Raw genomic sequence first — 24,004 nt, 5'->3', positions numbered from 1 at the left:
CAGACAGCACTTCCTCTGTTTCTGTTTCCACCTACATTCCAAAGATGTACAGGTCTGTAGGTTAAATGCCCCAGTGTTTTGGATAGAACTAGTGTAGGTGTGATCGCTAGCTGGCATGGACTAGTTGGGCCAAAGGGCCTGTCACACACACACAGCCAAATTTGATGTTTTTGCCCCAAAATGTTCCCAGATTAGGTATAAAGGGAAAAAAGATATAACAAGCCCTCGATGGTACAAAGTGGATGAGCTTGAGGCCCAGTTAGAAATTAGTAAGTATGATGTTGTGGGAATTACAGAGACTTGGCTGCAAGAGGATCAGAGCTGGGAACTGAATATTCAGAGGTTTCAGGATTTAATGATTTAAAACCAAGTTGCAGACTAACATAGGCAACTCTTTCTCCTCCCCAGCTAGTCTCTGCTGTGGGGTTCCACAAGGTTCCATCCTTGGCCCCATTCTCTTCTCCCTGTATATGCTCCCTTTAGGCCAAGTCATTGAAAGGCACGGCATTTCCTTCCATTGCTACGTGGACGATACCCAACTCTATCTCCCCCTGAAGCCCAAAAACCAATCAAATCTGCTTAACCCTACCCGCTGCCTCGAGGATATAAAGTGTTGGATGGCCCAGAACTTCCTCCAACTAAACGAGAGTAAGTCTGAGGTCATCCTTCTCGGCCCCTCGGACTCAATCAAAATGATAGCAGGCAGCCTTGGAAGCCTTATCCCACTACTCAAACCTCACGTCAAAAACCTTGGTGTGATATTTGACTCAGCATTGAAATTTGACAAACAAATCAATGCCGTGGTAAAAGCTAGCTTCTTTCAGCTTCGGACGATAGCTAAAATAAAACAATTCCTCCAGCTTGATGACCTCAAAAAGATCATCCACACATTTATCTCCTCCCGCCTAGATTACTGCAACTCCCTCTACACTGGCATCAGCTAATCTTCCCTGTCCCGCCTGCAACTGGTCCAAAACGCCGCAGCGAGACTCCTTTTTTTTTTTTTTTTTTTTTTTTTTTTTTTTTTTTTTTTGGAGATAGGTACATAACCAAAATACATCATTACAGTCTTACATTTTTAAATTGATAATATTGTCAATTATTATTACATTGTCTCCTATACTTTTTGCCTTTTTTTTTTTTTTTAAACTAGATAGAACTAAAGAGATAGATGAAGTAAAGAAAGAAAAGAAAGAGAAGAAAAACAAAAAACAAAAACAACAAAAAAAAAAAAAAAAAAAAAAAAGGTAGTTAAAGAAGAATGGAAAAATTTGTTAAAATAAAAAAGACTTCATTCGAGATATATTCGTACATTTCAGAGTATAGTATTTCATCCATTCTTTAGCCCGCGTGCTAGTCAGGTTCCTGTGCTGAACCATTCTGACCCTTTAAGTAATCAATAAAAGGAGACCATGTTCCAGCGAGACTCCTGACGGGCACCCGAAAAAGGGACCACATCACCCCGATCCTGGCCTCTCTCCACTGGCTCCCTGTGCGGTTCCGTATACATTTCAAGACCCTCCTCTATGTCTACAAAGCCCTCAATGGGCTTGCCCCCTCCTACATTAAAAGTCTTCTCACCCACCACTCCACCTCCAGGTCCCTCAGATCGGCCGACTTGGGGTTGCTGAATATCCCACGGTCTAGGCATAAGCTCAGGGGCGACCGTGCCTTTGCGGTTGCAGCTCCTAGACTGTGGAACAGCATCCCCATTCCCATCAGAACTGCCCCCTCCATCGACTCCTTTAAGTCTGGACTAAAAATGTATCTGTACTCCCAAGCCTTTCCTGACGTCCACTGAGCGAGGGCTATATGTATATATGTATGTAGTTTGTTTTGTTATACTATTCTTATAACAAATGTAAAACACTTTGGTCAACGAGAGTTGTTTTTTAAATGTGCTATATAAATAAATGTGACTTGACTTGACAATTGTGGTGGAATGCAAGTTTACATCTTCAAAACAATATTCTAGTTCTCTGGATACTGATGCCACACCATCACCACAATTAACAGTCGACTGTACAGAGGAGCCTCATCTGTCGGCTTAGATCAAGGTGACAACATTTGGCCAACTCTCTCATCTCTACCACTTCTCATTGGCGATTTGAAGCGTGTGAGAAGTCAAAAATTTTAACCGTGAGAAATCGCATTGGAGGAACCTCCGCTGACCACATCTGTCCCTCAGTTGCTACGGTAACACACCCCAACCCCACTGCCACAAATGTGACATAAACAGAACAGAATGTGTAAGCTGCTGGAACCGACAATAGACGATAGGTGCAGGAGTCGGCCATTCGGCCCTTCGAGCCAGCACCGCCAGAAGAGAAACCTAAAAATAAATTGCAACGTATATGCACCTTTTTATGTTTTTAATATTAATTCAAAAGAGCTTTTACACTTGCAATTCTTAAATAATAAAGTAGCTATAAAATATCTGGTGTTTTATTTTAAACTTAAAATAAATTGGAGGGACAGGAAATTCAGATGGACATGGAAACCAGGAAAGCAACCCAAAATGAATAAAAACAGGTTGATACATTTTACAAGTTTACACAGGTTTCCATCATCGGGAATTTCATGCTTACCACACCTAGTTTCATACAGATTTCCATCTCTGAAAGCTGGTTCTGCAATCTTTGTCTACATAACAGCATTCCATTAAAAAAAAAAATTCATTTTGAGGAAATAACTGCACAGGACTTGGATAAATCATCCTCAACTTGTTTTTTCTTAAATGAACAAAATCTCAATTATGACCTACTGTCTCGAACTTGTTGGATCTCTCTCTCTCTCAATAGATTTTGTGAATAGTCATATTTGCCTTACATGGTACCTGGACCATCAGGCAATTGTGGGCCAAGGGTGGTGAGCTGCAGTATTTGATTCTGTACTTCCAGGACTTGCATTACCTGCAAATGTTGAAATTAATCAATGTGCCCAAGTTCCAGTCATCACTGGGCACCAGGGGAAATAGTGGAACACAATCAAAATAAACTGAATAAGATTCAATTCAATTCATCTCGGAGGATTTGTCCTGGTCCCGAGATGTGTAATTCAATTCAATTCAATTCAATTCAACTTTAATGTCATTGCACAAATACTGAGTATGGGTACAACGAAATGCAGTTTTGCGTCAGTCCGTAGTAGTAGTGCAATATAGAAATTTTTTTTAAAAAATAAATAAAAAAAAAGAAGAAAAAAAAGAGGATATAGAACAATAAAAAATACAGAATAATTAAACAATGGGGACGGAGGGACCGGAGGAATCTATCGGCGGGACTCCGAGTTCAGCAATGCGACGGTATAATTGTAGAAGCTGTTCCTCATCCTACTGGTACGAGACCTGAGGCTCCTGCACCGCCTCCCTGATGGGAGGAGGGCAAACAGTCCATGGTTGGGGTGGGAGGGGTCTTTAATGATCTTCCCAGCTCGTTTCAGACACCGCTTTCGGTGGAGGGCATCCATGGCAGGGAGCGGGGCACCGATGATGTGCTGCGCGGTTTTCACCACCCGTTGTAGTGCCTTCCTGTCCGCAACAGTGCAGCTGCTGTACCATACCGTGAAGCAGGTGGTCAGGATGCTCTCGATGGTACACCGGTAGAAGTTGGTCAGGATCTGGGGGGACAGGTGGGCTTTCTTGAGCCTCCTCAGGAAGTAAAGGCGCTGCTGTGCCTTTTTGATCAGCTTGGAGGTGTTGAGGGACCAGGACAAATCCTCCGAGATGTGTACCCCGAGGAATTTGTAGCTGGAGACGCGCTCCAAGAGTAGGCTTTTCAACAAGATGATGACTAATCTCACCTCAATGTCACTTTCCGTCACTAACAATACCCTTCAATTACTTTAATATCCAAAAATCTATCAACCTGTCAAATATACACAATCTACTCCCCCAAAGCCCTCTTTGATAGAGAATTGCTCATCCAAAATACATTCCTTCTGTCCTGAATAGCTGAATCCTTGTTTTGAGACTGATCTCAGTTCTACACATCAACAGGAGAATCAACAGTTCTGCATCCATCCTATCAATACACTTATCTGGACTCAGTACAAATTCTCAAGGAGCATCATTCTTGCCTTCCAGTCTGAAAAACATGCATTCAACAAGATCTACCAGCCCAGTCAGAAAAATATGAAGTGGACATTTCCCTTGTCAGTGGGTCGAGAATGAGTGTGTAGTCTCAGATGAGCAATCCTTGCACTTGTGGGGTGGGGAAAGCTTTACAAAATTTGACATTCCCATTAGAGTGCTGTGGAGGCAGGTCTACATCCATAGGCAAAACTAGCCAACCTTTGGGGAGATCAAAGAGCGAGGGCGCAGGCAGGAAACAGAACCAACGTAAAAAGTCAAATCAGCCACAATCTCAATGAAAGACAGAGCAGACTTGAGGAACCTCTTCCTGGGTTTGCTTTCTCCACGCTCCAGCGCATGTCAACATTTAAAGTGACGGGCCCTTTCATCAGAAATAATTAAATGGAGAATAAAGATTTTAATTAAAAAGCCCCATTTTAAACAAGATTCCAAAATAAAGAATCTTTCCATCCTCTCGGGTCATAGACGACCTTCTTCAGCATCACATGGACCATTTTGTAGAGATTTTAAATGAACCGCACAGAATTTAAAAGAAAGCAAATATTGTTAAGCTTTTTGGATAAGATCAAAGTATTAAAATATTTGTCTTCCACCTTCAAAGGGAATACTGTACAGTCAATGATGAGTGGGAGGTCAGTATAAACATAGCCGTTTATTTGTGATTGACCTCAAGGGTTTAGGTAGCCGAATATGGTGTTTGGTTTTCTCCTGCTAACTTAATCTCCCACGAGATCTGGACTACAGTTCACACACTTAGCTGGTTTTTGATGCCATTATTTGGCTACTAACTTTAATGCAAACATATGCCTCCGTGCTTCATCCAAAACCAATAAACACAACTGCGGCAGGTTGGGGAAAGTTCCAAGTACATTACATCCATCTCCAAATGTTGCTGGGCAACGATCAAGTTTGCAGGTGAACCTGTCAAAAGCAGTATATTCATCCACTATGTACCATTTCCACTTTCTGGTATTCTGACTGGGAACTGGCAAATATACGACTAGATAATATGAAATAAAGGAAATTTTGAAAAGGTAGATCAGTCTACTTTTGTGGCGGGGAAATTTGCAAAGGCTACTGGGGAGACTTTAAACTAGAATGGTTGGGGCGAGGGACTCAAATAGAGAAAGCTAGTAGACAGAATGGGAGGCAGGAAGCAGAAAAGGGAAGCACTCGGACACAAGAGGAGAAAAAAGAAAAAGGAAATAAACAGAGAATAAGAGGCGGGGGGTTTCTTAAATGTGCATATTTTAATGCTAGGAGCATTGTAAGAAAAGTGGATGAGTTTAGAGTCTGGATAGACACCTGGAAGTATGATGTTGTGGCGATCAGTGAAACATGGTTGCAGGTGGGCTGTGATTGGAAACTAAATATTCCAGGATTTCGTTGCTTCAGGTGTGATAGAATTGGAGAGGCAAGAGGTGGAGGTGTTGCATTGCTTATCAGGGAAGATATTACAGCAGTGCTTTGGCAGGATAGATTGGAGGGCTCATCTAGGGAGGCTATTTGGGTGGAACTGAGAAGTGGGAATGGTGTAGCAACACTTATAGGGGTGTATTATAGACCGCCAAATGGGGAACGAGAATTGGAAGAGCAAATATGTAAGGAGATAGCAGATATTAGTAGTAAGCACAAGGTAGTGATTGTGGGACATAGACTGGGAAACACATTCTGTAAATGGGCTGGATGGGTTGGAGTTTGTAAAATGTGTGCAGGATAGTTTTTTGCAGCAATACATAGAGGTACCTACTAGAGGAGGGGCAGTGCTGGACCTCCTGTTAGGAAATGAGACGGGACAGGTGGCGGAGGTATGCGTTGGGGAGCACTTCGGGTCCAGTGATCACAATACCATTAGTTTCAATATAATTATGGAGAGGGTCAGAACTGGACCTAGGGTTGAGATTTTTGATTGGAGAAAGGCTAACTTTGATGAGATGCGAAATGATTTAAAAGGAGTGAACTGGGACATTTTGTTTTATGGGAAGGATGTAGAAGAGAAATGGAGGACATTTAAAGGGGAAATTTTAAGAGTACAGAATCTTTATGTTCCGGTTGAAAGGAAACAGTAAAAATTGGAAAGAGCCCTGGTTTTCAAGGGAAATTGGACATCTTGTTCGGAAAAAGAGGGAGATCTACAATAATTATAGGCAGCATGGAGTAAATGAGGTGCTTGAGGAGTATAAAGAATGTAAAAAGAATCTTAAGAAATAAATTAGAAAAGCTAAAAGAAGATATGAGGTTGCTTTGGCAAGTAAGGTGAAAGTAAATCCAAAGGGTTTCTACAGCTATATTAATAGCAAAAGGATAACGAGGGATTAAATTGGTCCATTGGAGAGATGGAGTGGACAGCTATCTGCAGAGCCAAAAGAGATGGGGGAGATATTGAACAATTTCTTTTCTTCAGTATTCACCAAGGAGAAGGATATTGAATTATGTGAGGTAAGGGAAACAAGTAGAGGAGCTATGGCTACTATGAGTTTCAAAGTAAAAGAAGTATTGACACTTTTGAAAAATATAAAAGTGGATAAATCTCCAGGTCCTGACAGGATATTCCCTAGGACATTGAGGGAAGTTAGTGTAGAAATAGCCGGGGCTATGACAGAAATATTTCAAATGTCATTAGAAACGGGAATAGTCCCCGAGGATTGGCGTACTGCGCATGTTGTTCCATTGTTTAAAAAGGGTTCTAAGAGTAAACCTAGCAATTATAGACCTGTTAGTTTGACTTCAGTGGTGGGCAAATTAATGGAAAAGATACTTAGAGATAATATATATAAGCATCTGGATAAACAGGGTCTGATTAGGAACAGTCAACATGGATTTGTGCCTGGAAGGTCATGTTTGACTAATCTTCTTGAATTTTTTGAAGAGGTTACTAGGGAAATTGACGAGGGTAAAGCAGTGGATGTTGTCTATATGGACTTTAGTAAGGCCTCTGACAAGGTTCCTCATGGAAGGTTGGTTAAGAAGGTTCAACTGTTGAGTATAAATGCAGGAGTAGCAAGATGGATTCAACAGTGGCTGAATGGGAGAAGCCAGAGGGTAATGGTGGATGGCTGTTTGTCGGGTTGGAGGCAGGTGACTAGTGGGGTGCCTCAGGGATCTGTGTTGGGTCCTTTGTTGTTTGTCATGTACATCAATGATCTGGATGAAGGTGTGGTAAATTGGATTAGTAAGTATGCAGATGATACCAAGATAGGTGGTGTTGTGGACAATGAAGAGGATTTCCAAAGTCTACAGAGTGATTTAGGCCATTTGGAAGAATGGGCTGAAAGATGGCAGATGGAGTTTAATGCTGATAAATGTGAGGTGCTACACCTTGGCAGGACAAATCAAAATAGGACGTACATGGTAAATGGTAGGGAATTGAAGAATACAGTTGAACAGAGGGATCTGGGAATAACCGTGCATAGTTCCTTGAAGGTGGAATCTCATATAGATAGGGTGGTAAAGATAGCTTTTGGTATGCTAGCCTTTATAAATCAGAGCATTGAGTATAGAAGCTGGGATGTAATGATAAAATTGTACAAGGCATTGGTGAGACCAAATCTGGAGTATGGTATACAATTTTGGTCGCCCAATTATAGGAAGGATGTCAACAAAATAGAGAGAGTACAGAGGAGATTTACTAGAATGTTGCCTGGGTTTCAACAACTAAGTTACAGAGATAGGTTGAATAAGTTAGGTCTTTATTCTCTGGAGCGCAGAAGGCTAAGGGGGGACTTGATAGAGGTCTTTAAAATGATGAGAGGGATAGACAGAGTTGATGTGGACAAGCTTTTCCCTTTGAGAATAGGGAAGATTCAAACAAGAGGACATGACTTCAGAATTAAGGGACAGAAGTTTAGGGGTAACATGAGGGGGAACTTCTTTACTCAGAGAGTGGTAGCGGTGTGGAATGAGCTTCCAGTGGAAGTGGTGGAGGCAGGTTCGTTGGTATCATTTAAAAATAAATTGGATAGGCATATGGATGAGAAGGGAATGGAGGGTTATGGTATGAGGGCAGGCAGGTGGGACTAAGGGAAAAAAGTTGTTCGGCACGGACTTGTAGGGCCGAGATGGCCTGTTTCCGTGCTATATTGTTATATGGTTTATATGGTTATAGATGGACATGAACAAGCCTCTGTGATAGATGGAAGAAGAGAGACACTTAATTCAGAGCATTGTTACATCAGTGTTAGTGCTCCACACAAGATTTCTTCTCCTCATCTTCCTCTAACCCAGATATTTTCCAATCATCTCCCCCTCATTATCTTATACACTTCTTCTTTACAACTACACAAGGCAGCTACCACATCTTGCAAACACAAGGGGCAGGGGGTAAGGTGGGGGGGGGGGAAGGGGAGGTTCAGGGGCGGGAAAATGGAGCAGGATAGTCAGAGGTCAACTCTGGAATGCTGACTTCCATCAGAGAAGAGATGGCGAGTCGGAATCACCAGTAGGAACATCTGGGAAGAAAGGAAAACACCTTCAAGATAATCCAGAGACAAAGAAAAGGCATTAAAACAAAAAGATGGGAATCCATGACAAAAATTATACCAAGAGAAAAGTTCTGCAAATGAATGGACAGAGAAATAAAACACCTGCAGGCGACAATGAAAATGAAAAACAGGACAGGAATACTTATTTTAACAACAAGGAACTGCAAATGTCAGTTTATACCAAAGATAGACACAAGGTGTGGGAACAACTCAGCAGGTCAGGCAGCAACTGTGGAGAAAATGGATAGGCAACAGTTCAGGTCAGGTCTGAAGAAGGATGCTGACCTGAAACATCACCTGTCCATGTTCTCCAGAAATGTTGCCAGATCCAGGAATTACTCCAGCACTGTGCATCCATCTCGGGACACCGATTTACAGAATGTCCCCACGACAGGAACAAACAGGACTGATGTTATTTGACTTTCTACCAAAGTGTCATAGTTGTCCAAATACATTGCAAATTGCATCCAGAAGAAAAATCTTTCACAACCAATGACCTTTGACAAAAATATGTTCTGCGGCTTGTTGTCAAGTCAAGCACGAGGGTTGCCAAGGAGCAGTTTAAATTTTTTTTTAAAAAGTTACGGTGGAATCAGCTGCAAAATGAACTAACATCCCTTGTGACTGCATCCCTTGGCTTTACAGGGAGATCGGCAGGGATATTGCCTTGAACTACTTGACGGAAAAGACAATTTATAAGATAATGAGGGGGAGATGATTGGAAAATATCTGGGTTAGAGGAAGATGAGGAGAAGAAATCTTGTGTGGAGCACTAACACTGATGTAACAATGCTCTGAATTAAGTGTCTCTCTTCTTCCATCTATCACAGAGGCTTGTTCATGTCCATCTATAACCATATAAACCATATTTTCCTGCTAACTAACACAGACAGACAGGCTCTTTGGCCCAACTTGCCCATGCTGAACAAGATGACCCATCTTTGCAAGACTATAAACTACAAGGGAGCTAAACTGTACTGCAAACAACTGTATATAGACACACAGTGAGGGATTAACTCAGCAGGTCAGGCAGCATCTCTGGAGAAAACAGATGGGTGACGTTTTGGGTCCGGACCTTTCTTCACACCTGAAATATCAGCCATCCTTTTGCTCCAGAGATGCTGCCTGACCTGCCGAGGTATTCCAAGTCAAGTCAAGTTTATTCGTCACATACACATACGAGATGTGCAGGGAAATGAAAAGAATTTTGTGTCTATCTTCAGTATATACCAGCATCTGCAGTTCCTTACAACACACGCAGGCAGATAAGAGTTTGTCTTGGTATCAGTTTGGTGCAGGAAGAGGCCCTTCAGCCCAGTATGTCTGTGCCAAACATGATACTAAAACAAAGGTACACAAAATTGCTGGGGAAACTCAGCGGGTGCTCATCTATGGAGCGGGAAACTCATCTATGGAGCGAAGGAAATAGGCAACGTTTCGGGCCGAAACCCTTCTTCAGACTAAACTATAACTGATACTAAAACAAACTCTTATCTGCCTGTGTGTGTTGATAGGAACTGCAGATGCTGGTTCTATGAAAAATAATGAGCTTAAAGTGCATTCTGCTTTTAACTAAGTCTGAAGTACCTAAATTGAACATCTGAGATAGATTTAACATTTTCAAGTGGTTCCAAAGAATTCCCTCTTGATGAACAAACAAACAGCAGCTAGTGTGAACAAAGTGAAAAAGACACAAAGCCATTCACAATGCAAGACATAGACAGCAATATTGCCAGGAGGGAGAAGCTATGCTAGTTTTGAAACAGTGCCAGACACAGTCAAATAAAATACAAAAAAGGTGGCACATAAGCATATCTCATCCCAAGGATGGCAATGCAACAACTCTCTTGGTAATAGAGACTAGGATGAGTGAATGATCCAGGTTAGAATTGGGTTTGCTTTTAGTTTCATTAGCACATAAATCAAAACTCACTGTACTTGTGAAACAAGTCTTGTTCAAATGTTAGCCATTCCGAACAAAATACCTAGTTGCTTGTTTTATTGGATTTAAAGGGAAAGATGAAAAAAACCTGGACCCTACATGAGAAACTGCCCCAACCAATAATCCTGCCAACACCACCAGCATTGAAAATGGTCATTTGACTTACTGTGTTTGCAAACTCTGGTGGTGAACAAGTGGGCTGACAAGTTAGTTTTTACAAGCCACCATGTCAAGATATTTGCTGCGATATGGAGCATTTTAGCAATGCAACAATGTAGCTTCTTTGCCTTTGTACACATCTACAGAGCAAATACACAAGAGTTTAATCCAAACAAGTGCAAGGAGTTGCCCTTTGGGAGGTCTAATGTGAAGAGAAACCGTACAGTTAATGGCACCCTTAACAATAATGATGCAGTGGGGGAGACTTGGGTCCAAGGTCTCTGAAAGTAGCAACACATTGATAGTGATAAAGAAGGCGTATGGTATGCTTGCCTTCATTGGTCGTGGCATTGAGCACAAGAATCAGGAGGTCACGTTGCAGCTTTATAGGACAACTAGACTAAGTGGGACCTGTTAGGTCCCAGCATCACAAGGGAGGGCAGGTCCCCCAACACAATATTCCACCTCTCCACCAATTCCAATATTGGTGGCCAGTGGGGGGGATTTCTGGAGCGCTAGTATGGGTGTTGTGCACTGAAGGGACTGGTTTCCAGAGGGCTAGTATTGACATTGTGGGCCGAATGGATTCTTGGGCTGGCGGCTCAGTCACTCAAGCCTGTTGTGCTGGCAGCTCACTCACTCACAGCTGGTGGGCTGGCAGTTGACACAGCTATTCCTTGAAATACCATTTCAAGCAGGGTGCAAGGGCACCAAAGACAGCGAGTCATGACCTCTCCCTCCTCCATCTTGCAGAAACCGAGCCATGCCCACACTTCCGGGTTTTATAGTCCCTCCCACGAGAAGGGCACCGTGGCCTTCATGGCGTGATTGACAGGAGAGAGAACCTCAACATTTTTTAAACACTAATCACTCTTATTTTTCATCGATGGGAATAATCCTCGGCACCTGATGAGCGGAGGGGGACTCGGAGTTAGATGGCCAAAAATCACAGCTGTACGTGGTAGCGTATTTTCTAAAATCAATATAAAGCGCAAACAGGAAGTGGTCAAGATTAAACTTTTAATTATATAGAAGGCAAGGCAGACAAGGCAGCTCTAATTAGGCAAGGCAGCTCGCTTTAGCACTTGCAAAGCCAAAGGCAAGGCAGCTTGCTTTAGCACTTTCAAACCAAACCACACTTTTGCATTTCCAAACTACATTTTCAAACCACAGTAAGGGCACTGACAGGTCAGTAAAACCACTCAGTTTAGTAGACATGTGTTCAGTTTTATTCACAGCTCAGACTGAGAATTGCGACCCCTCTCTCCCCCATCTTGCAGAGAACTGAGGCACCTCACACTTCCGGGTTTTATAGTTCCTTCGGAAGGGGCGTGGCCTTCAGGAGAGAGAATCTCAACATTTTTTAAACACTAATAACGCTTTTATTTTTCATAGATGTGGATTTGGTCATCTCTCTGTTTCTCTTCTGAGAAAAGCCTTGAAATGTTAAACATGAGTTTTGTGATTGCAGTGTTTGTAATGTGGACTAGATTAAGTGGGACCCGCTGGGTCCCAGCATCACATGGGAGGGCTGGTCCCCCAACAAAATATTCCACCTCTCCACCAATTCCAATATTGGTGGCCAGTGGGGGGGGGCGGGGTAGGGGGCTTTCTGGAGCGCTAGTATGGGTGTTGTGGGCTGAAGGGACTAGTTTCCAGAGGGCTAGTATGGACATTGTCGGCCGAATGGATTCTTGGGCTGGCGGCTCAGTCACACAAGGCAACTTTAATTAGGCAGCACAGCTTTAGCATTTCCAAAACCTAAGGCAACACAGCTTTAGCATTTCCAAACTATATTTTCAAACCACATTAAGGGCACTGACAGGTCAGTAAAACCTCTCAGTTTAGTAGACATGTCAGGGCTCTCGCTTAACTTTTTTTCCCTGTTGCCAGCCGGGCAACCTTGGCAGATTTTTAGGTTGCCAAATGAGAGTTTAGGTGGTCATTTATGACGGCTTGCATGACGCGTGCGATAATGTGCTCGGACAAAGTGCGTAGTTACCAGTCGGAATTATGCTCAATTAAGCATTCACATATTATTTCTGCTTCAAATAAAGTCACAAACTATACATACTCACCAATCAAGACATGATATATCCCACAATGACATGCAGCAAAATTATAATACAGTATCTCAACTCTTTTTACACATTGCAATTAATGCAATTTTTATTATTTCTTTCCACTTCCAAACAAAAATGTGGTTGGATTATTCAGCGTATGATCAACCTGTGTCAATAAATCTTGGACCTTGATAACATATATGCTTAACCATGCACACTACAGATTGATGCAAGCATGTTTTCTGTGAAGGACCGAAAATTATCATGACATGGTCATAGCATGGGTCATTATTGCTATTGGTACAGAAACACTCTCGTTTCCCACATAATTTATCCACAACAAAATATACAGGTTGCAAGGGATTTTCTAAAGGCATTTTATAATAATAGCTGTTAAAACTGACTATACCCATCTGACAGGTTAACCATTACACTAACTAACGAGAGATGGCCAAAGGACATAAATGCAGCAAATGTTCTTTTGGTAATATATTTAAAGGTGTCAAGACGCCACATTACCGGACATTCAGATTAGATGTATGTGTTGTGAACAGCAATGAAGATACCCAGTTTGTAAGCAACAATTTAAAAAAAATAAACGCTTTTTCCATCATTTCCACTTCAGAATTAACTTAAAAATTTCAACTGAAATAACTCCTGACCAAATTTGTGATGTATATGACTGACTGTAGAAGTAAAACCTGGATAAATCCAACATATAGTTGTGAATGTTGCTCAGTAAATAACTACAGTACTGATACTCCATATTAAGAGCATTGATTCTCCATCAAAATGAATTCTGTAATAACGTGTCAACGGTAGCAGTGACAATCGAACACTGCGGTTTTAATGTTTCACGTGTTCACAATTTAATTAATCCATCTTTGTGGATTAAAACAAATAATAACATTGGGAATTAAAACATATTTGATTGCATTCCGTTATCAAACATAGTCAATGTTAGCTCTGGACATTTCCAGCACAATAGGGTCGGGGGGGGGGGGGGGGGGTGGTGTGTGTGTGTGTGTGTGTGTGTGTGTGTGTGTGTGTGTGTGTGTGTGTGTGTGTGTGTGTGTGTGTGTGTGTGTGAGTGCAGGATGGATAGATGGTGGTGGTGCTTGAGAAGGCAATCGGTGTGGATTGGATGGATTGAGGCAGGGGAATTAGTGCGTGTTGGTTGGAGTAGGTAAAATTGTGAGGGGAGAGCGCGGGGGATGAGGATTCGGAGGCCCCGTGAACGGTAATTTCAGCTCAAGCCAGCGCTAAATGCAGCTGAACTGCCTGTCTCGCCTACAGCCCTGTCTCAATCCAGACAGGGCTGTAAGTTAAGCTGGCGGGACAGGCACAGTTGAGCTAGGTTTAGCGCTGCTTCTCTGCGCTGGCTGTGGGCCTAGGGGCACTGCTCCCGTTTGACTCCCGACGCCTCTGGCCACTCTCGGGTGGGGACTGGGATGGTCCAGTGGTGGTTCGGCAGCGATTGCAGCGCCAGAGACCGGTATCGGTCCTGGCAGCGGTGCAGGGCTTCCAAGAGTGTGTTGGCACATCTCCCTCCTCCAATCACCGCGCTCTATCCTCAGCCCCCCTTTCCCCTCCCCTCCCCCCTCCCCTTCCGCCTCTGACCAACACCTCCCTCCTCCAAGGGTTTGCTTTGAAAGCAGAGTGGCAGCAGCGGCCGTTATCAGGCCGGGCGGGGTGCAGGAGCAGGTGGAGGGGGAGGAGATGGACCCGCGGCCACTGCGGCTGCGCGGGGCCCGTCATTCACTCCGACCCTCCGTCACGCCACACTTCGGTCTACAGTATAAACCAAGTTGCCAAGCCGGGCAAAATGACTCACCGTTTAGGTTGCCCGGTGGCACTGAGTGGTCAGTGGCACCCGGGCAACCGTTAATTTCGAGCCCTGCATGTGTTCAGTGTTATTCACAGCTCAGACTGAGAGACGTGACTCTCTTGCTCCCCCATCTTGCAGAGACTGACTGAGGCACTCAACACTTCCGGGTTTTATAGTCCTTCCGGAAGGGGCGTGGTCTTCAGGAGAGAGAATCTCAACATCTTTTTTAAACACTAATAACTCTTTTATTTTTCATCGATGGGAAAAATCCTCTTGTCCTGCGCAGCAGAGGGGGACTCTGAGTAAGATGGCCAAAAATTACAGCCGTAAGTGGCAGCGTTTTTTCTAAAATCAATATACAGTGCAACAGGAAGTGGTCAAGATCAGGCTTTTAGTAAAATAGATGGTTAGGGCCATATTTGGAGTGTTGTGCGATTTTCTAGTCGCTCCATTACAGTAAGGTATTGGCGGCTTTGGAGTAGGTGCAGAAGAAGTGGGTTAATTGCAGAGGTGTTGCTGATGGCATGACAGACAAGGGATAAGTTTACTCCAGTTTCTCCAATGCTAGAGAGAGATTTTCCCATTCTATCTAGCAAACATCAATTTTCGTTGTCAGGACACCCAGTGCCAAGGAAGCTTTAATGCATTGTCTTTGTAATGCATTTCGTTGTCTCTGTACTGTACACTGACAATGACAATTAAAATTGAATCTGAATCTGAATTTAAGAATTCTTCATAAAATATGAAATAAGATGCAACGATAAGAGGCAAGCAACCTTGTTAGAACATTTAAATAAGACTCCACCTACATAGAGGTGGGTTAATTTGCCTTTAACCTCCTCCTTCAAAAATGACAAGTGTTCGAGACTGCGGAGTTGCATTTGAGAAAGAGATTCTATTTTATCATCCACCCAATCCAAACCCATTCATGTTCAGTGTTAAGATACCTTGTGTTCCAGAAAATTCTAGCATGCGGATTGTGACTCGAGCACCAAGAAACAAAAATTGCATTTATATAATCAGTCTTCACAAGTTCAGGACCTGCTGAACCGGTTGGTACACAAAAATGCTGGAGAAACTCAGCGGGTGCAGCAGCATCTATGGAGCGAAGGAAATAGGCAACGTTTCGGCCCGAAACGTTGCCTATTTCCTTCGCTCCATAGATGCTGCTGCACCCGCTGAGTTTCTCCAGCATTTTTGTGTACCTTCGATTTTCCAGCATCTGCAGTTCCTTCTTAAACACTGCTGAACCGGTTTATGGCCACTTATCAAGTAAAAAATACCCCTTTTAAAGCACATACGTGGGAGACATTTATTTGCAAGCATTGATTATAGAGTTAATCAAAAGTAGCACGAATAAAAGTGAAGCTTAATTACGAAATATCGTTGGCAGTTTTGTATTCCACTCAGAAAGGACACAATTTAAAATTACATTCTTCCACCTCAACTGTTTCAGATCAAGCCCAAACTAGTTGTACAGCCTCCTTGCACTCAATGGAATTCAGTGCCATTTGTATTAGCTTTAATAAGCACAATACAAATGATACCACCAATGAAAACATGAAGGATACTTCCTCCTCCTCCCAGAAATATACAAAACACTTTCGTCACAGAAAAATGACCCAGCTCTTATTCCACAATACCTCCATTCATTCAACCACTGCTAACACCAACTCTTAAAATAGCCAAATTTCTTGCAACTTATAGAACATTCTTTACAATGTTTCAGAGAGACAAAAGCAGATATTTAACTGCAGTCCCACAGACCAACATCTGCAGAACCACATTTATTACTTAATGTACCAAAAGAAAAGTTCCCCAGCCAATTGAGAAATCAGTTGTCTTATATAAGCTGCTAATTATCTTCCTCCTATGGATGTCACAACATTATCAGCTTTAGAAATGACTCTTATTTTGTGTAGCATCCATCATTAAAAATAAGCAAGTCATCAACAGAATCCATTAACAGTGCTGACACACGGCAAGAATGGCCTCTCAGAATATCATTAAACATGTCCAACAGTTTATATGTTTGCACAAAGTTACCGAGCATGAATCAACAGATCAAGCAAGTTCCAGAGCCTAGAATGAAAAAAGCATGACTCACCTGCACAACGTCTATGCCTCTTTTCCTGGAAAATAAATCATAGAATCATTAGAAAAAGTCTTTGGGCAACATTGAAAAAATATTTTTTTAATCAATTGTTCCATCAAATAATTGCTGGGCAGGTGATTCTGTTTTGACCGCAAAATGAAATTCTTGTAACTATTATACAAACCAAGGACAAAAATGGAAGTGGACATTAAGAATCTCTTGTTTATTTTTTACATTGCCACATAGGATGTGGGTATTGACTGTCAATTTATTCCTCATTCCTACATTTACTTGATAACCTTATCCAACATGGTTTTCTCTCTCATATCTAGCTTTTGTCATTCTCCACCCTGCCATTCAAACCCTCACTCACCTGCATCCCACTTATGTCCCATTTCTACCTCTCTTTTCCAGCTTTCTCCTCGACTCCAATCAGTCTGAAGTAGGGTCCCGACCCAAAACGGTACCTATCCATTCTCTCCATTGATGCTGCCTGACCACTGAGTTACTGAGGCATTTTGTGTTTTACTTAATATAGATAGTTTGCCACACGCCATCAGAGTTAAGAATCAGCTACATTTCCCCTTGGTCTGGAGTCATGCAAGTGTCACAAAAAATAAAAAAAGGATATGATTACATTAAGTCCCACTTAGGAGACCTAAACAGCAACCTCTGGTGACCTTGCCCACCACCCAAGGTTTCCATGATGTCACAGGAGGTTTTGGTCACTCTCCCTAATGGTCGAAAGTTGTTTCCGCATGGTCGAGGCTTCATCGAGGTTGCTGCTATTTTTTCATCATGATTAAAACTGGCCTCAACTAAAAATAGGTTGCCGTTTTAAACATCGATCATTTTTTAGTCGCAGGTCTAGTCGAAGCCTGTTTTCTTCATAGTCGAGGAAGGTTTTCAACAGATGCTTGGGAGGTGGTAGGAGGTTGCAGGTCACCTCGACCTTGAATTTTTTTTTGAGTGGTGGGCAAGGTTACCAGAGGTTGCTGTTGAGGTCTCCTAAGTGGGACAGGCCCTTTACTGAACTCCTGTCCAAGGCCTGGGCTGATGGTGCAGAAGCACGTTCAAATCTCACTATTACACCCAGGGAATTAAAATTAAAAGAATTGAATAAATCTGAAATAAACTGTTAGGAACAGCAAGGAGAAAAGAAAAGCTGCTAGAGGAATTCAGCAGGTCAAGCAGCATCTGGGGAGGGAAATGGATTTCAGGTTGGGACACTTCCTTTAGAGAGAGTCCGTGTTATTTACTCCAGATTCCAGCATTGTCAGTCTTTTCTGCTCCATGAGGATGGAAAAGTTGGATCATCCTGCAAATCTGTCAGATCCACTGTTATCCTTCAAGGAAGGAAGGTCCTCCCTTCTACCCATATCAGTCCTAATGTAAAGCCTATTAGTTCAATTGATTTCTAGTTTAAATAGCCTGAAGGATAATCATGAATGAACAATTAAACCTGGCCTTGCCTGGTGATATTCACACCCAGAGAGAAAAAAAACAAATTTTGCCTGACCAGAAAAATATTTCATGAATCAGACAGATCTTAAGAATAATTCATTAACTTCACAATTACTAATTTGTGCAGTTTAAATTCTAGATTTATTTAATTGACTGAATTTTAATCCTCCATGGGATTCAAACACAGCTTCAGATCAAGGCTCTGAATTACAAGGCTTGTATTTAATCGCTATGTTACAATGTGAATTAAATAATGTGTACGGTTTGCAAATTGGAAGCACGACTTATTGAAAAAAGCCATGGAAGTGTTCAAATATGGACAGGGATCAAAACCACAGAATGGTTGCAGAATTAAAGGATGCCATTGGATATGTCCAATCCATACGAGCTCCACATTAGAATCATATGGCTATTCCTACTGTCCCACTTACCCACCCTCACAAACAATAGTCTGACAAGTTCATTGGTTTTGAGATATAGGTCGACCACCGATTTTCTGACACCCTTGGTTCCAGAACTATTATCCGTATGATTTGTTTTGCCGGTCCAACAGAGATCACAGCCTTGGCGTGGCCAAGATATCATCCTGCAAAGTCAACCATGGATGTTGGCTGTGGGAACGGCCCTGGCTGCATTCAGCAAATTCAACCTGTTGATCGGTCGCAGTAATCAGATATGGGAACAATGCTGCTGACTCCGACCAGGCCAGAGTTCCTGAACCCTGGCCGCAGGGGCCAAATTCAACCCGCCGATCGGCGCGGAAGTCCCGATGAGGTCGAGATCGACCACTCACCCGACCTAGGCGGCACGTTTTCAGGAGGGTTGGGGGGGGGGGGGGTACTTCAAGTGAACTCTCGTGATTTTGTCCGGATTATAGGAAGTGCCGGAAAATCCGTGGTGGACCTGTACTTATCCATTTCCCTCAAAAGTCAAATTGAATCAGCCGCCATTAATACGCTTGGCACTGTTCTCCAAATCCCAAATACTCACTGCCTAAACATTTACTCGTGTCACTTTTGGCTCATTTCCACATCACATTTATTCTATGTCCTCAAGTCCTTGACCCTGTCACCAATGAGAACAATTTCTCCATCTACTCCATCTGTACCTGCCACAGTTTTAAACCTTCTGTCAGATCAGTTTGCAACCTCAGTAAAATAAATAAATGGCAAGACAAGAGACCCAGTCACAAATATTGTGATTTTAATCTTCCTCATATTTGGGAGACATTTCCAACCAAATGATAAAAACGGAAATGTTCCCAAAACCTAATCTCCATTTTCCTACTTACAATTTTAAAATATATCTACAAGTTCAAGGAGAGTCCGTAGGGCATGGGCAGACTTTAGAGAAGACAGGAGATTAAAAAAAACATTCAATAAGTGCAAGATAATCCAAACTGTTCCAACATTTGAGCTTGGTAACACTTTGTCAAATATTTTGTGAAATAATCTAGGGACATTGTGTTTCATAGCAATTTAATTGGAATCCTATTGACAACTAATTGCTTCAGCTATGATTCCTCCCTACACTTTACCCAAAGGATAACCCCTTTCTGAACGGTACAAAACAATGAAAATGTAGCCACTGACCAAACCTTGAAGGAGACTTTTCACTTGCTGAACAGCACCAAGGCATCCATTACTTCAGGTAGCCCCGGCATTCCGTCTCTATCCCTCCCCCACCCAAGTCGCACGAATTTCTCCTTGTCACCTAACAAATAGCTAACAATGGCCTGTTTTATTTATCATTGTTACTTTTTTGCATATCTTTCATTCATTGTTCTTTATCTCTCCACATCATTGCCTCTATCTCTCGTTTCCCACATCCCTAACCAGTCTGAAGGGTCTCGACCCGAAACTCCGCCAGAGATGCTGCTTGTCCCGCTGAGTTACTCCAGCTTTTTGTGTCTATCTTCAATACATTAAGAACCCCAGTTCAATTCTGGGTTTAATTGACTTCAGAGTTTACATGCAACTGGCCTCAGAACTGCAGATTTTGGGAAGTACCAACTCGATGGCACGGACCTTGACCTTTGCAAAGGACTAATGACCACGGAATGGGAACAAGAACTGACCACTGCATGGTGGCGCAGTGGTAGAGTTGCTGCCTTACAGCTCCGGACACCCGGGACCGATCCCGACTATGGGCGCTGTCTGTACAGAGTTTGCATGTTCTCTCCGTGACCTGCGTAGGTTTTCTCTGAGATCTTCGGTTTCCTCCCACACTCCAAAGACGTACAGGTTTATAGGTTAATTGGCTAGGTATTCAAAAAATATGGAAAATTGTCCCTAGCGTGTAGGATAGTGTTAATGTGTGGCAATTACTGGTCGGTATGGACTCGGTGGGGCCAAAGGGCCCATTTCAGTGCTGTATCTCTAACCAAAACTAAACAGTCTCCCCGGCCACAATCGTCAGACACCTGTTGTCCAGACTTGCATTAGACCGAGGACCCAGAGACACCCATGAAACAGCAATACTGGCAACATTAAGAACACAATAACCTATGGTGAATGAAGTGGCAGTGGAAGTGCAACAGACTACATTTTACCATTGATCAAAGGTACCCCCTCTTAACACACTCCTCAATTCTTACATATTCAGGATATGCATCAAATTTAATCATACAATTATCTATTCATCGTGTCTGCCAACCATGCCTGAGCATTTTATTTTAACCCCCCCCCCCACCCCCCGTGGAAAGAGGGGCAATTTTAAAATCTAATAAATTACATTTGCAATCTCTTAGAGAAGAAACAGATACTTCTGATTTTCAGTTTGTTATTGGCATTTAACATGGTGACTGGAAATCAGCAATCCACCCCATACACCCACTGTAGCAGTAATCCCCATACACCCACTGTAGCAGCAATCCCCATACACCCACTGTAGCAGTAATCCCCACACACCCACTGTAGCAGTAATCCCCATACACCCACTGTAGCAGCAATCCCCATACACCCACTGTAGCAGTAATCCCCATACACCCACTGTAGCAGTAATCCCCATACACCCACTGTAGCAGCAATCCCCATACACCCACTGTAGCAGTAATCCCCATACACCCACTGTAGCAGTAATCCCCATACACCCACTGTAGCAGTAATCCCCATACACCCACTGTAGCAGTAATCCCCATACACCCACTGTAGCAGTAATCCCCACACACCCACTGTAGCAGCAATCCCCATACACCCACTGTAGCAGCAATCCCCACACACCCGCTGTAGCAGCAATCCCCACACACCCACTGTAGCAGCAATCCCCATACACCCACTGTAGCAGCAATCCCCATACACCCACTGTAGCAGTAATCCACCATACACACCCACTGTAGCAGTAATCCCCATACACCCACTGTAGCAGTAATCCACCACACACACCCACTGTAGCAGCAATCCCCATACACCCACTGTAGCAGTAATCCCCATACACCCACTGTAGCAGTAATCCATACACCCACTGTAGCAGCGATCCCCATACACCCACTGTAGCAGTAATCCCCATACACCCACTGTAGCAGTAATCCCCATACACCCACTGTAGCAGTAATCCCCATACACCCACTGTAGCAGTAATCCCCATACACCCACTGTAGCAGTAATCCCCATACACCCACTGCAGCAGCAATCCATACACCCACTGTAGCAGCAATCCCCATACACCCACTGTAGCAGTAATAATCCCCATACACCCACTGTAGCAGCTATCCCCATACACACACACACCCACTGTAGCAGCAATCCACACACATACACCCACTGTAGCAGCAATCCACACACATACACCCACTGTAGCAGGTACGGGATACTGAGTTGGATGATCAGCCATGATCATATTGAATGGCGGTGCAGGCTCGAAGGGCCGAATGGCCTACTCCTGCACCTAATTTCTATGTTTCTATGTTTCTTATCCACACACACCCACTGTAGCAGCAATCCACCACATACACACTGTAGCAGCAATCAATGAAATACAAAGTAACTTCCCACTCTTATCCTGTGTGGAATCTTTAGATACAGAGAGACAGAGAATTTCAAAATGGTGAGCCAAGAATTATTTTTATTAAGATTTATTAAGTTTATTTATGACTTAAACAGGAGTAACAGCAGGGCTGGCAATATTGGGTGATAGTTGAGAGTGAGAAATTGCGAGGGAGCGTGGAGACCGGGGGGGGGGGGGAAGAGGTGTTCCCCCTCCCACGGTAGGGAGCTTTTGCATGAGGGCGTGAGAATTTGCTGAAATGAGTGAGTCTCACACTCAAAGCGTGAGAGTTGGCAGCCCTGTAACAGGTCCTGTTACTCCTCTCTAACTACATCATTAGTTTGCTGGAGGAAGCGCCCTCTCCCCGACTCAGTCTTCCCAGGAACCCTCTCCAAAATAGTTACATTCTGGCCGAACATTAGCCATGGAAAGAACCTTGCAACAATTTTTACATGCCCTTACTCAGGAATTATTCCAGAGAGAATGTTTAAAAATTAAAATTTAAAGGCTTTTGAGAAAATTCTCAAAAACAAAAATCAAGGCTGAGAAACACAGAGGGAAAAGGAGCCACACACAGCTCCTGCAGGTACAACTGCCAGTGGAAGAGAAACAAATATCACTGCCACAAGAAAGGACTGAAAGATATGAACACTCAATCTCGTGAAGGGAGCAGGACTACAGATCATAGAGATCAAGGGAGCAAAGGCAGAAATGGAATAGAAACATTTGGGGTATTGAGGCCAGTTTTGGTATGCTACAGTTTATGTTATTGGAAAGAAGTCGTTAAACTGGAAAGAGTGCAGAGAAGATTTATGAGGAAGCTGCCAGGACTTGAGAGTCTCTATAGGGAGAGGATGGACAGGCTAGGACTTAATTCCTTGGAGCACAGGAGTACGAGGGGTGATTGCATTCAGGAGTATTTGATCAAGAGAGGAATGACAGAGTATATGCACAGAGTCTTTTACCCAGAGTAGTGGGAAATCAAGAACCAGAGGACATAGGTTTAAGGAGAGAGGGGAAAGATTTCATAGGAACCCAAAGGGCAACTTTGTCCACAGAGATTGGTGGGTTTGAGAAATTCTTAAGGCGTTGGACAGGCTAGATGCAGGAAGATTGTTCCCGATGTTGGGGAAGTCCAGAACAAGGGGACACAGTTTAAGGATAAGAGGGAAATCTTTTAGGACCGAGATGAAGAAAAAAAAATTCACACAAAGAGTGGTGAATCTGTGGAATTCTCTCCCGCAGAAGGTAGTTGAGGCCAGTTCATTGGCTATATTTAAGAGGGAGTTAGATGTGGCCCTTGTGGCTAAAGGGATCAGGGGGTATGGAGAGAAGGCAGGTACAGGATACTGAGTTGGATGATCAGCCATGATCATATTGAATGGTGGTGCAGGCTCGAAGGGCCGAATGGCCTACTCCTGCACCTATTTCTATGTTTCTATGTTTGTGGAACGAGCTGCCAAAAGAGCTTGAGGCAGGCACAATAACAATATTTAAAATACATTTGGACAGGTGCATGGAAAGGAAAGTTGGAAAGCACCAAATGCAGGCAGGTGGGAACTAGTGTAGATGGGGCATGTTGGTCGCCATGGGCAAGTAGGGCCGAAGGGCCTGTTTCTGGGCTGTATGACTAAGAACATAGGATGATTTTCTTTCCTCTTGAATCACTACCAGACTGGTAGCTAATGCAAGCCTTTGTATATGGAGTTGAATGGGACGCACATTTAGCATGGGCTGCAGCATAATAACATTAATACATTTCGATGAGGGAGGCCGTGCATGAAATGAAAATAAACCAGAGCCTCAGATTAAGGTGCTCAGCATAAATACACATTCTGTGTCAATACACTTCATACCTTGGAGGTGTTGCACTGTTTCTGCTCATCATAATCCCC

The 24,004-nt window shown here is 43.1% G+C and overlaps 1 protein-coding gene across 3 annotated transcripts in view; it reads right to left on the bottom strand.

Moving 5' to 3' along the window:
- The window catches only part of itpk1 (inositol-tetrakisphosphate 1-kinase), a 213,062-nt gene that overhangs the window by 166,205 nt on the left and 22,853 nt on the right, over window positions 1-24,004 (bottom strand). For all 3 annotated transcript variants that reach the window (XM_033027747.1, XM_033027746.1, XM_033027748.1), the window contains exon 3: window positions 16,674-16,698. In XM_033027747.1, coding sequence (XP_032883638.1) covers window positions 16,674-16,698 — 25 coding nt within the window. The remainder of the gene's footprint in view (window positions 1-16,673; window positions 16,699-24,004) is intronic.

Source organism: Amblyraja radiata, chromosome 9 (genome assembly GCF_010909765.2).
Source record: "Amblyraja radiata isolate CabotCenter1 chromosome 9, sAmbRad1.1.pri, whole genome shotgun sequence".
In the NCBI taxonomy this organism is placed as follows: Eukaryota; Metazoa; Chordata; class Chondrichthyes; order Rajiformes; family Rajidae; genus Amblyraja; species Amblyraja radiata.
This window is presented reverse-complemented; position numbering and strand designations above follow the sequence as displayed.